This window comes from Eretmochelys imbricata, chromosome 11 (genome assembly GCF_965152235.1).
Source record: "Eretmochelys imbricata isolate rEreImb1 chromosome 11, rEreImb1.hap1, whole genome shotgun sequence".
NCBI classification, from domain to species: domain Eukaryota; kingdom Metazoa; phylum Chordata; order Testudines; family Cheloniidae; genus Eretmochelys; species Eretmochelys imbricata.
In genome coordinates this window covers 56,033,251-56,046,694 of record NC_135582.1, presented here as the reverse complement: position 1 = coordinate 56,046,694, position 13,444 = coordinate 56,033,251, and the positions used below count along the sequence as shown (strand labels likewise).

Genomic DNA, 13,444 nt, shown 5'->3' with positions numbered 1-13,444 from the left:
CCACCCAAGGCTGCCTCCTGGACCCGGCAAGCGGAGAAGGGACCTCTGGTGAGTGTACCTTTTAAAATACTATACATGGTTTAAAAGCAAGCATGTGAAAGGATTAATTTGCCCTGGCATTCGCGGCTCTCCTGGATGTACTCCCAAAGCCTTTGCAAAAGGTTTCTGGGGAGGGCAGCCTTATTGTTTCCTCCATGGTAGGACACTTCATAGAATCATAGAATCATAGAATATCAGGGTTGGAAGGGACCTCAGGAGGTCATCTAGTCCAACCCCCTGCTCAAAAGCAGGACCCATACCCAATTAAATCATCCCAGCCAGGGCTTTGTCAAGCCTGACCTTAAAAACTTCTAAGGAAGGAGATTCCACCACCTCCCTAGGCAACGCATTCCAGTGTTTCACCACCCTCCTAGTGAAAAAGTTTTTCCTAATATCCAACCTGAACCTCCCCCACTGCAACTTGAGACCATTACTCCTTGTCCTGTCCTCTTCCACCACTGAGAATAGTCTAGAACTATCCTCTCTGGAACTACTTCTCAGGTAGTTGAAAGCAGCTATCAAATCCCCCCTCATTCTTCTCTTCTGCAGATTAAACAATCCCAGTTCCCTCAGCCTCTCCTCATAAGTCATGTGTTCCAGACCCCTAATCATTTTTGTTGCCCTTCGCTGGACTCTCTCCAATTTATCCACATCCTTCTTGTAGTGTGGGGCCCAAAACTGGACACAGTACTCCAGATGAGGCCTCACCAATGTCGAATAGAGGGGGACGATCACGTCCCTCGATCTGCTCGCTATGCCCCTACTTATACATCCCAAAATGCCATTGGCCTTCTTGGCAACAAGGGCACACTGCTGGCTCATATCCAGCTTCTCGTCCACTGTCACCCCTAGGTCCTTTTCCGCAGAACTGCTGCCTAGCCATTCGGTCCCTAGTCTGTAGCTGTGCATTGGGTTCTTCCGTCCTAAGGGCAGGACCCTGCACTTATCCTTATTGAACCTCATCAGATTTCTTTTGGCCCAATCCTCCAACTTTACCACTCCAGGCCAGTAACACGTACTCGGGAATCATTGTGCAACAAAGCATTGCAGTGTATGTTTGCTGGCATTCAAACAACATCCGTTCTTTATCTCTCTGTGTTATCCTCAGGAGAGTGAGATATCATTCATGGTCACCTGGTTGAAATAGGGTGCTTTTCTTCAGGGGACACTCAGAGGTGGCCATTCCTGCTGGGCTGTTTGCCTGTGGCTGAACAGAAATGTTCCCTGCTGTTAGCCACGGGGAGGGGGGAGGGTTGAGGGGGTAGCCACGCGGTGGGGGGAGGCAAAATGCGACCTTGTAATGAAAGCACATGTGCTATATATGTAATGTTAACAGCAAGGTTTACCCTGAAAGAGCGTAGCCACTGTTTTATAAAATGTGTCTTTTTAAAAACCGCTGTCCCTTTTTTTTTCTCCACCAGCTGCATGTGTTTTAATGATCACAGGATCTTCTCCTTCCCAGAGGCTAGTGAAGATTAGAAAGAAAAAAAAAATGCACTCGCAATGAAATGATCTCTGAGCTCATGCTGTCCTCCCACACTGACAGAGCACAGACGAATGCGTGGAGGCAAATAATGTCAGAGTGCAGGAAAGCACAAAGTGACCAGGAGGAGAGGTGGCGGGCTGAAGAGAGTAAGTGGCGGACTGAAGACAGGGCTGAAGCTCAAATGTGGTGGCAGCGTGATGAGAGGAGGCAGGATTCAATGCTGAGGCTGCTGGAGGATCAAACCAGTATGCTCCAGTGTATGGTTGAGCTGCAGCAAAGGCAGCTGGAGCACAGACTGCCACTACAGCCCCTGTGTAACCAACCACCCTCCTCCCCAAGTTCCATAGCCTCCACACCCAGACGCCCAAGAACGTGGTGGGGGGGCCTCCGGCCAACCAGCCACTCCACCACAGAGGATTGCCCAAAAAACAGAAGGCTGGCATTCAATAAATTTTAAAGTTGTAAACTTTTAAAGTGCTGCGTGGCATTTTCCTTCCCTCCTCCACCACCCTTCCTGGGCTACCTTGGTAGTCATCCCCCTATCTGTGTGATGAATGAATAAAGAATGCATGAATGTGAAGCAACAATGACTTTATTGCCTCTGCAAGCGGTGATCGAAGGGAGGAGGGGAGGGTGGTTAGCTTACAGGGAAGTAGAGTGAACCAAGGGGCGGGGGGTTTCATCAAGGAGAAACAAACAGAACTTTCACACCGTAGCCTGTCCAGTCATGAAACTGGTTTTCAAAGCTTCTCTGATGCATACCGCGCCCTCCTGTGCTCTTCTAACCACCCTGGTGTCTGGCTGTGCATAACCAGCAGCCAGACAATTTGCCTCAACCTCCCACCCCGCCATAAACGTCTCCCCCTTACTCTCACAGATATTGTGGAGCGCACAGCAAGCAGTAATAACAGTGGGAATATTGGTTTTTCTGAGGTCTAAGCGAGTCAGTAAACTACGCCAGCGTGCCTTTAAACTTCCAAATGCACATTCTACCACCATTCTGCACTTGCTCAGCCTGTAGTTGAACAGCTCCTGACTACCTTCCAGGCTGCCTGTGTACGGCTTCATGAGCCATGGCATTAAGGGGTAGGCTGGGTCCCCAAGGATAACTATAGGCATTTCAACATCCCCAACAGTTATTTTCTGGTCTGGGAATAAAGTCCCTTCCTGCAGCTTTTGGAACAGACCAGAGTTCCTGAAGATGCGAGCGTCATGTACCTTTCCCGGCCATCCCACGTTGATGTTGGTGAAATGTCCCGTGTGATCCACCAGAGCTTGCAGCACTATTGAAAAGTACCCCTTGCGGTTTATGTACTCGCCGGCTTGGTGCTCCGGTGCCAAGATAGGGATATGGGTTCCGTCTATGGCCCCATCACAGTTAGGGAATCCCATTGCAGCAAAGCCATCCACTATGACCTGCACATTTCCCAGGGTCACTACCCTTGATATCAGCAGATCTTTGATTGCATGGGCTACTTGCATCACAGCAGCCCCCACAGTAGATTTGCCCACTCCAAATTGATTCCCAACTGACCGGTAGCTGTCTGGTGTTGCAAGCTTCCACAGGGCTATCGCCTCTCGCTTCTCAACTGTGAGGGCTGCTCTCATCTTGGTATTCATGTGCTTCAGGGCAGGGGAAAGCAAGTCACAAAGTTCCATGAAAGTGCCCTTACACATGCGAAAGTTTCACAGCCACTGGGAATCGTCCCAGACCTGCAACATTATGCAGTCCCACCAGTCTGTGCTTGTTTCCCGAGCCCAGAATCGGCGTTCCACAGCATGAACCTGCCCCATTAGCACCATGATGCATGCACTGGCAAGGCCCATGCTTTGAGAGAAATCTGTGTCCATGTCCTGATCACTCACGTGACCGCGCTGACATCACCTCCTCGCCCGGTATCGCTCTGCCAGGTTCTGGTGCTGCATATACTGCTGGATAATGCGTGTGGTGTTTAATGTGCTCCTAATTGCCAAAGTGAGCTGAACGGCCTCCATGCTTGCCTTGGTATGGCGTCCGCACAGAAAAAAGGCACGGAACGATTGTCTGCCGTTGCTCTGACGGAGGGAGGGGCGACTGATGACATGGCTTACAGAGTTGGCTTACAGGGAATTAAAATCAACAAAGGGGGTGGCTTTACATCAATGAGTATTTCAGGCAGGAGTTCACGGAGGGTTCCAATAAGAAATGGTGCACCTAAGTAATTGTTCTTATTGGAACAAGCAGGTTGGTCTGGCCTCTGATTGACACATGGCTAGATTTACCTTGCTGCACCTTCTCTGTGAGTGACTGCAGTGTGACCTAGAGGAATGAGTCCCTTAGACGGGGGATGGGTGGAAGCAAATGAGTACAAAACAAATCTGGTCTATTTCTTGTTTTGATCCACTCCATCTATCTTTTACATCTTTGGCTGGCAGCAGACGGTGCAGAAGGACTGCAAGCCATCCACATCTCATGGCTGCTTGGCAGAAGATGCAGTAGGACTGCTAGCCATCCTCATCTCTTGCCTGCCTGGCAGAAGATGGTACAGTAGGACTGCTAGCAATCCGTATTGCCTGCCTGCTCACCATAAGATGGTTCAATAGGACTGACTGCAGGACTAAAGAGAATGACCTGGTCAAGTCACTTCTAATGTAGTCCCTGCACCCATGTCTGCCCAGGCGCTCCTGGCTGATGTGGCCAAGAGCACCTCGGACATGACGATGACGGCTACCAGTCCTAGTGCACCGTCTGCTGCCACAAGGCAAGGGGTTGCTGCTGCTGTGTAGCAATGCAGTACCACGTCTGCCAGCACCCAGGAGACATACGGTGATGGTTACCTGAGCGGGCTCCATGCTTGCTGTGGTATGGCATCTGCACAGGTAACTCAAGAAAAAAGGCGCGAAACGATTGTCTGCTGCTGCTTTCACGGAGGGAGGGAGGGAACGGAGGCCTGACGATATGTACCCAGAACCACCCGCGACAATGTTTTAGCCCCATCAGGCATTGGGATCTCAACCCAGAATTCCAATGGGCAGCGGAGACTATGGGAACTGTGGGATAGCTACCCACAGTGCAACACTCCGGAAGTCGACGCTTGCCTCGGTACTGTGGAAGCACTCCCTCAGTTAATGCACTTAATGCACTTAGAGCATTTTCTGTGGGGACACACACACTCGAATATATAAAAACGATTTCTAAAAAAACAACTTTTATAAATTTGACCTAATTTCGTAGTGTAGACATACTCTCTGAGTGCAGCCACATCAAACTCATGATGCTGCGAGGAAGGTGAAAAACCCACGGGACAACTTCTCAATCTTGTCTCGAGGGAAAAATTGCTTCTTGATCCCCAAAACTGGTAATTGGCCAGACCCACAGCATCTTGGAAACTAGGCCTCCATGGTAGGGCTGGAGCAGGAGAATGGATGCTACATGCTCTGAGGGCTTCACATGCAAGAAGGGGATAGGGTGTGAGAGACAATCAACTCTCCTCTTTCTTTTCGGCCTAGCCAATGGGTGGCAGAGAGAGGCAGAGAAACCATTCTTCCTTCTCTGCTGTTGTTCCTTGAGCAGGCATGCTCTTACTGTGTATTCTGGGTAGCAGGGAGACAGAGGAAGGCTCCAGAGTAGCCTGTCATCCCTCCCCACTCCTCTCAGGACACTAGAGGTTGTATATCTCCTGCCAATCCTATCAAACATCCCCACTGCTGAGACAGAGGTGGAGTGTGGGTGGTGGGGGAGTGGCATTTCTCCAGTTGACTCTTTGGGGTTGTTCAAGAGCAAACTAAAAAAAACTCGTTCCTCCACTCATGCTCAAATTCCCAGCTCATGGTTGACTGGGCTGCCAATATAGGTCTTGGGATGGGAGGAATCAAGTTTAGAACTGTATGGCAGTGCCAAAATGTTAGGTTTTAGTAGCCAATCAAAATGTTACAGGAAAGATGTTGTTTGAGTGGGGTGGGTTTTTTATGTGAGAATTACAGTGATGTGATTGCACTTACATATCTAAATAATTTACCTAAATCATATAGGGAATACTGCAAATGCTGTTTGAAGGTTATCTCGTTTATGTAAGGCAAAATTCAAAAGTTTTAAAGCATGGCCGCTATACCCTTGAGATAACAGCTTAAATTCAAGAGTTGTACCCACTTGTGCTAAGTCTGAATTTGCTTGACTATCTGCTTCATTTCTCAGAGTGGTAGCTGTGTTAGTCTGTATCAGCAAAAAGAACAAGGATTACTTGTGGCACCCGCGAGACTAACAAATTTACTTGAGCATAAGTTTTCATGGGCTAAAGCCCACTTCATCAGATGCATGCAGTGGAAAATACAGTAGAAGATATATATATACAGAGAACATGAAAAAATGTTTGAAATGGGCCATCCTGATTATCACTTCAAAAGTTTTCTTTTTCCGGCTGATAATAGCCCACCTTAATTGATTACTCTCATTAGAGTTGGTATGGCAACCCCCATTTTTTCATGTTCTCTGTATATATATATCTTCCTACTGTATTTTCCACTGCATGCATCTGATGATGTGGGCTTTAGCCCAAGAAAGCTTATGCTCAAATAAATTTGTTAGTCTCTAAGGTACCACAAGAACTCCTCGTTCTGTTTGCTTCATTTCTGTTATCTTAGATGTAAAATCTATCTTTGGTGGAAAACTGAGTTCATTCATTAGAAATTTTCAAGTCATGTGTATCACAAATATATTAAAGCTGTTCAAAATGCTACAAGTACAGTATAGATCTTTAAACTTAAAAGATTTGTAAAATTAAATCAGATGAAACTTTATTCTAAGTATGCTTCTTGAAATATTTTAATAATTTTTGTGATCAAAGTGTCTGTTCAAGTCAGTGGGCCTCTCACACGAGCATCTGAAGGCAGAATTTGTCCCTAAGTATTTTATAGAATAGATTAGAAGGTTCTGTTTAAATGGCACCATAAAGTAAACTGCATTAAAGTCAAGCATATGGTAAACATTTTAAGGGTATATAATCTAGTTCTGAAAGTTTAGTTATCTCAATTTTTTTCCTCCAGAAATGCAAGAAGATGGCCTCTGATGATAGATCCCCAGGGCCAAGCAAACAAATGGATAAAGAATATGGAAAAAACCAATAGTTTGCACATAATTAAACTCAGTGACCCTGAATTTGTGAGAACACTGGAAAACTGCATTCAGTTCGGCACTCCTGGTAAGTGATTGAATAATGAAAATGTAGATTTCTGAAAAAACCTGGAGAGGGCACAATTAACTCAAAAATAAGGATGATACGAGTACCAAATATTGTCAGATTCATAGAAAAAGGGAGATTTTGTTATCCCTCATTGTTTATTGATAGTTAATCAAATTAGATCTTTAGTAATTGAAGTCACAGCAGGTTGTGAGATTTTTCATCTCCAATATCAATTTGAAATCCTCTCTTTAATTTGGCTCTTTTAATTGTTTGAGATTTTGCCATATACTTGTTTTCATGTTACAATAATTCTACTTTTACCTTCCAAAGAATGTATAACACACTATCTGTCAAATTGTCTGTTCCTGTATGGCTATGCTTATTTTACAAATAGATAGTATTCAGTATAGTACTTTTACTGACATTCTTATATACCATATCTGATCCAAGGTAAATGAATCAGAAAATCATTACTTACAGTTAACTATTTGAGTTATTTAGATTGTTATTTTCAATGAAAAGTTTAACTACAAGTAAAGAAACAACTCATATATCCTTTAATTCCTTATTTCCTTGTAGGGGGAACAAAAATTGATTTCAAAATTGGGATTAGGAGCCCCAATGCCATTGACATTCAATAATTCTTTTAGGACCCTTTGAAAATCCCAGCCTAACGCTAGCATACTCAAGCAATACTACAGTTCAGAAAATCTTCACTGCCCTATTCAAACTTGATAAATATCACAAAGCAAATATAAACTTCCTTGAACTTTTAAAAAATGTATTTAAGAAAGTTTTACCATATTTCTACCACATCCTTTTAGATCCATATTTGTATTGTGGAAGTAGTAGTACCTGTTTGCACATCGTAAGTACACATTTAACAGAGATAGCTCTTGCCAAGAAAATGAATCAAAATCTAGTTATTGTTGTGTTCAAGTGCTGCTGGAAAATGTTGGAGAAGAACTGGACCCTATCCTAGAACCACTTCTACTCAAACAGACATTTAAGCAGTCTGGTAGTATATGCATCCGTCTTGGGGACTCCACCATCGAATATGCTCCTGACTTTCGCTTTTATATTACAACCAAGCTGAGAAACCCACACTATCTTCCTGAAACATCTGTTAAGGTGAGAGATTTGAAAATTAATGTGTTTTGTTTTAATATTAACAATACTTCCCCCTGTAGGCTGCAGATAGAAAAGAGTTCCTCATATCTAAGTTGTTGTTTTCCTTCACTTTTTTTGAAAATATTGGCATAATCTCTGAGTAATCTCTAACTGCTGATATTAGAGTTGACAAACCATTACTGTTTCACAAAACAGTCATTCATACTTTGAAGAATTTAATCTAAACATTAATTTCTGGTATTTAACTTCCTCCCCAATCCATTACTTTTTGTTCCAATTTTACTGAGTTGCTTTTCAGCATAGAAATATCTGTTGGGAGTTTGGAGCTCCATGCCCATACAGGCTACAAATTGGGCTTCTAAAATCTTCTAGAGAGTTGGTTCCCTGGTGACTGCTGTTGGCAGGACTTCAAGCAGTGCCAGGCTTTGTGCCTTGGGTATATACAAGAATACAAATTTACAGAGAAGTGACAAAATTATTCCTGTTTCCACCATATAGTTTTTCCAGGTTTTTATAATGTGATAACAGTAGCTTTCACCACTCACACCTGACTTCCCTTGTGAATCAAACTATAAGGAACTAAGTGAGTTATTGTGGTTGTTGCAAGTTAGGCAGCAGAGGTATATTTCCTGCTTCATAGAATAAAGTTAGTGTTTTCTTGCTCCTCGCAGTTACTCAAGAGCTCTATTAAACTTTTTATTCACTGTTACTTTTTAAAAAATGTGTATGTTAGTGGCTCAAACATATATTTAGGCTGAACGTTGCTTCTATTAGAGCATGAAGCCCTGAAAATTAGATCTGAAATTTGTCTCTAAACTAATTTGAAAATCAGCAGAATGGAACAATAACTTAACTTCCAACTGACAAGGAGCACTGACATAGAAAGAAAGGGTAGAAAAAGAAATTAATGAAAATAAAGAACCTCTGTTCGCTTTATTACACCTCAAAGCACCCAGACATTGATTTTTTTTAATCAAAGATAAAACAATTAGGTACAAGTTAAAAACCAAAGATGAAATATAAGAAAGCATCCAAAAGCAAAAACTATTATGCCACATATACATTTAGAAATGAATTGCATGAGAAAAAGTTTAAAAATCTGATACATGTATCATACCAAGTTAAATGAGACGACAATGCTTCAGGCCTGAATCTCGGTTGTGTGCACCAGTTTTATAATAGTTGAACTCTGTTGATTTTAATGGAGTTATACCAGCATCAAACTCATGTAATGAAGTGGAGACTCGAGTCCTATATCTAATACCAAAAAAAACCACCTTTCCCTGTGTTCAGTAATGGCCTTCATTTGTACAACTTTGGTTATATATAAATCTTTTACACACTATCACTTGTGTCAACAATTGATCATATTTACCTGTTCATCTCCAGATTTCAGTGATTCTATACACAGAGAGTTGCCACTCTTGGGTAATTGACTCTGAACACCCTCCTCATCTCTCTCATATCTGGCCTTTTATTGTCAAGGAGTGGGGGAGAGAGATGAAAGTTCTCTGCCACAAGGTGGCTGGCCTGAACTCCAGCCCGAGCTTGAATTTCTAGAGTGTACACACCTGTTCAAGTCTGTAGACCCAGGTTCCAAGACTCGCTGCTGTGGAAAAATGCAGTAGAAAAAGATTCCCTAGGTCATCTTATCTTTCCAACAGGATGAAGCAAAGGTACTCTTTCTCTGGGGGAAGAAGGCTGTGGGGGAGAGAATGAAGACTCCAGGAAGAAAATTCTGGAAGGGTCTGCTCAGGAAAAGAGCAGGCAGTGACCCAAGGAGTCGAGGGGAAGAGGATGAAAAAATGAGCCCACAAAGGGCTAAAAACTAATGTCTGGGTTGAAGACAGACTAAATCCTCAGGATGGAGGGGCTGAGGCAAAGACTCTGTGGGGTTTTTGCGTTTGTCTTTTTGGACAAGTGTACCCTGGAAGAGGTGGACTTTCATTAAACAGCTTAGCTGGAGTTCCAAGTCACTGGGAGGGGCTTAAAAGACTCCAGGCTGGCAAGCTTCATGCTGAGACATCAGAGAGAGTTTCAGCAAAGGCCTGGAGAAGGCTGCAGAGAGCATGAAGTTTCCTGCTGAGGACCCTGAGATACCAGGGAGAAAAAGACTTTAGCTAGATAGAACATGGCCTGCTAAAGCAGGGAAAGTCTCCTGGCAAGGTGGCCTGGGAGGGGCTTGATGTAAAGCTGCAGAGAATTAATATCCCAGGAGAATAGAATCATCACTTAAACAAAACTTGAATGAAGTGGCCTCAGCCATCATATTATTGGTGGCACCCTCTTATTTTGTAGGACTTATCTTGAATGGGAGGCCACTGGAACAATTTTGTGGAAAAACCCACATAAAATCTACTTTGAACTATATTTCTGTAGCAGCTTCTTTCAGGACCAGTGCTGCACTTGATGTAAGATTTTCTGTACGTTCAAAAGTCTCTATGTAGCAGCATGGAAGACTCTGGAGATCAGTTGCTTCTGACAACATCCTTCCAAATATTCTGTTGGTAAGCACTTTAGGGAGCATAGGGATAAAGCAGTCTAAGAAGCCATGGAGGAAAGAAGGCCCTTCCTCCTTCCAGTGAGAGAAACTTCAGGCTATCCTACCTCACTAGATGTTCCCTTTAAAACTGTTACTCCTTCAGGGACCAGCATCAAGATTAAACATTAGAACAAGACCAGTGTAGCCATTTCTGAGAGTCAGAAGACTCAGGCTGGGCTCTTCCGGAAAATTATCAAATTCAGAAACTCTTGAATTCTTAACTTGGGGTTTCACAAGTCTGAAAAGATTTCCTTTCTTGGAAAGGAGCTTCAAGGTAGACCATCCTCTGAAAGTCAGCTGTCACAGTTCAGGGCAACTTCAGTGGTATTTCCTCCTTGTGGTCCACCAAGGGCACCCCTCTAGGCCCTCATCTCCTCAGCTGTCACCTCTCTTGAACAGAGACCAACATCCCTCTTCCTCCGGACCAGGGGTTTTCTAGACTGCAAAGTTTCCTGGCCTCACTGTGATATAGTCCCCCCAAACCAGACTCTCAAACGGCCGTGTGCACTTTACTTTCTCTTTGAAGGCTACAAGCAAGAATTGCCAGCAGCTATGAGTTACCACAAAGCAAGCATGTTATTCTTAAGGTGAAAGCATTACAGAAAAAACATACTAAAAACAATAAAAGAACCTACACAAATGCTAAATACCTTACCCTGACTCTGGCCTTGGGCTCTGGTAGGTATCAGCCCTTCAGAACCCACAACTGGGTTTTTCCTGTGGTTTACAAGCTCATAACTATTTCAGATTCAGAAACAGAACACCCATGAATGGATTAGTCTTTCCTTCATACAGCTTAGGCCTTTGATCTTGAGAGTCAGGGAACAGGTAATCAACAGATAATGGTCCTCTCCTCAGTGTGTAACTTCAAAAGGCTGGCTTTTTCCATAACCGGAGGTGAGGAATTTGCATTCACATCCACCTGGAGATTCCCCACGTAAATCACTTGACACTTTGTCCAAAAAGTCCATTCTTGTCTGGCACATTGTTCAGTACACTCCTTTGAAATACATAACATTTCTCAGGGTTCTCAAGATATCTTTCCCTCTTCCCACTTGAGAGATTATTATCCAATTTAAAAACTCCTCTTGACTTTGTGTTCACAAGTGTGAAGATATCTCCTTTCTTGGAAGGGAGCTTCTGGGTAGGCCCTCCTCTGGGAGTAAAAAAAAAATTGGTCTTGAAATAATCTAAGATGAATACTCAATAGAACTCTTTTCGTATCCCAAGGACAAGTTTATCCTTTCTCAAAAATTAAAATAAACTAACAATACTGAAATCCATAATTTCAGTATTGTCTCTCAAAGATCAAAGGAGGTTTAATTTCACATTCTGATAGGTGAGTGTAACTGGAGATGTATGGTACCTTACATGTGTATTGCACTGTAAGAAACCAAAGGAAATCTCTAAACACCATTACATAACTGATATCATAAGACCACCACGCTCATCAGTCTTCCAGTGGTTTGCAGATTCCTGTCATGATCTTGCCCTGTATGCTGCAAGAAATTATAAAAAACATATTTCTAGCCTCCTGCAGTCAGTATGCCCCTCTCCTGTGTTTCAATATCTTGTCTATTTGCCATCTGCTCAACCACTTGGATTTTGGAGCTTGGCATGCTCTCTATGGAACCTCAATTAGGCATATTCTATCAAGGCATGGTAGACAATGATAAGGATTTCTTTCTCAAGATAACCATATGGTAGGAAGTGGTATTATCATTCTGGTTAATGAAGGGCATAAATTGGATGTGAATGGGGCCATCAAGTGCATAGAGGTGAGTATAGTACAGGTATTCAAAACCTTGGATATAACTCCTCCCTAGCATATTATCACTCATTTTGTGAAAGGAGCAGTGATTTAATGGGTGGAGATATCACATACATCTTAAAATGAGATCTGCACTAAGTGGTCTTCTAGTGACACTTTTTCAGAAGGTGACTGTCAACAGCCTCTCCTTTGTAGATGCAAAATTTGTTAGATTGTTGGAACCCTTATATTTCTATCCAAATTATGCATAGTTGAATCCCTCCTCCCTTCCTAGGGTTTCTGCTTTCCTCTGCGAAGCAGAGGGGAGGGGATGAAGAAGGGAAAATTCTGTCTTATCTGTGATTTTTTTTTTTTTGAGAACACTCCCTCGGAGCATTATGTCCATAGTTTTTCTGGCTATTGCTTGCATGTTAAGTAATTTGGAAGAATAGCATTGTCAAGGTTCCTCCCCCACTCTGAACTCTAGGGTACAGATGTGGGGACCTGCATGAAAAACCTCCTAAGCTTATCTTTACCAGCTTAGGTCAAAACTTCCCCAAGGTACAAAATATTCCCCCCGTTGTCCTTGGACTAGCCGCTACCACCACCAAACTAATACTGGTTACTGGGGAAGAGCTGTTTGGACGCGTCCTTCCCCCCAAAATACTTCCCAAAACCCTGCACCCCACTTCCTGGACAAGGTTTGGTAAAAAGCTTCACCAATTTGCCTAGGTGACTACAGACCCAGACCCTTGGATCTTAAGAACAATGAACAATCCTCCCAACACTTGCACCCCCCCTTTCCTGGGAAATGTTGGATAAAAAGCCTCACCAATTTGCATAGGTGACCACAGACCCAAACCCTTGGATCTGAGAACAATGAAAAAGCATTCAGTTTTTTACAAGAAGACTTTTAATAGAAAATAGAAGTAAATAGAAATAAAGAAATCCCCCCTGTAAAATCAGGATGGTAGATATCTTACAGGGTAATTAGATTAAAAAAACAGAGAGAACCCCTCTAGGCAAAACCTTAAGTTACAAAAAAGATACACAGACAGAAATAGTTATTCTATTCAGCACAATTCTTTTCTCAGCCATTTAAAGAAATCATAATCTAACACATACGTAGCTAGATTACTTACTAAAAGTTCTAAGACTCCATTCCTGGTCTATCCCTGGCCAAGACCCGCATACAGACAGACACAGACCCTTTGTTTCTCTCCCTCCTCCCAGCTTTTGAAAGTATCTTGTCTCCTCATTGGTCATTTTGGTCAGGTGCCAGCGAGGTTACCTTTAGCTTCTTAACCCTTTACAGGTGAGAGGAGCTTTCCCCTGGC

At 43.1% G+C, this 13,444-nt stretch overlaps 1 protein-coding gene across 1 annotated transcript in view; it reads left to right on the top strand.

Annotated features, from left to right (window-relative positions):
• DNAH7 (dynein axonemal heavy chain 7) overlaps positions 1 to 13,444 on the top strand; it is a 294,918-nt gene that overhangs the window by 231,972 nt on the left and 49,502 nt on the right. Inside the window, exons 47-48 of the mRNA XM_077829629.1 lie at positions 6,548 to 6,702; positions 7,625 to 7,815. Of these exons, the coding sequence (XP_077685755.1) occupies positions 6,548 to 6,702; positions 7,625 to 7,815 (346 nt within the window). The remainder of the gene's footprint in view (positions 1 to 6,547; positions 6,703 to 7,624; positions 7,816 to 13,444) is intronic.